Source organism: Corvus brachyrhynchos, unplaced genomic scaffold (genome assembly GCF_000691975.1).
Source record: "Corvus brachyrhynchos isolate BGI_N302 unplaced genomic scaffold, ASM69197v1 scaffold706, whole genome shotgun sequence".
Lineage (NCBI taxonomy): Eukaryota > Metazoa > Chordata > Aves > Passeriformes > Corvidae > Corvus > Corvus brachyrhynchos.
In genome coordinates, this window is record NW_008238371.1 from 49,150 (window position 1) to 49,838 (window position 689).

The 689-nt window shown below is 68.7% G+C and overlaps 1 protein-coding gene across 1 annotated transcript in view; it reads left to right on the forward strand.

Moving 5' to 3' along the window:
- Nucleotides 1–274: 274 nt before the first annotated feature.
- Nucleotides 275–689, forward strand: part of AOC1 (amine oxidase, copper containing 1) — a 4,720-nt gene continuing 4,305 nt past the window's right edge. Inside the window, exon 1 of the mRNA XM_017736303.1 lies at nucleotides 275–688. Coding sequence (XP_017591792.1) covers nucleotides 299–688 — 390 coding nt within the window. The 5' untranslated portion in view covers nucleotides 275–298. The remainder of the gene's footprint in view (nucleotide 689) is intronic.

Genomic DNA, 689 nt, shown 5'->3' on the forward strand with positions numbered 1-689 from the left:
CATTGGGGGTCTCCCAGGCCCACCGGGGATGTTCAGCGCTGGGATGGGGTTCAACAGCCGCCCTGAGAGAGGGTTTTGGGGGTGCTTGGGAGATCCGGGATGGGGGGAATGTTTCTGGGGGTCACCCTATGGTGTCCCCATTTTCCCGGGGGTCATCCGTGGTGTCTCTGGTTTCACTGGGGGTCACCCCGTAGTCACCCCAGTTTTGCTGGGATCGTGGCACAGCTGGAGCAGGGGGTGCTCAGCTGTGCCCCATTCCCCCTCCAGTGCTGACCCCCCTGTCCCCGTGTTCCCCAGGATGTGGCTGCTGGGGCTCCCCTGGGCGCTGGCCCTGCTGGTCACCATGGCCTCCTCCGGCCCCTCCGCGGACCCCCCGGACCCTGCGTCCATCTTTGCTGACCTGTCCCCAGAGGAGCTCCGGGCCGTGCGGACCTTCCTGATGGGGCGGCCAGAGCTGGGGCTGTCCCCGAGCCAGGGGGGGCACCTGGCCAAGAACTCGCTGTTCCTGGTGGAGCTGCTGCCCCCCAAGAAGCGCTCGGCGCTGCGGTTCCTGGAGCACGTGGGGGCCCGGCCGCGGCGGGAGGCTCGTGCCATCATCTTCTTCGGGGCGCAAGCGGAGCCCAACATCACCGAGCTGGCCGTGGGGCCTCTGCCGCGCCCCAGCTCCTACCGGGTGCTGGGCTTCAAGG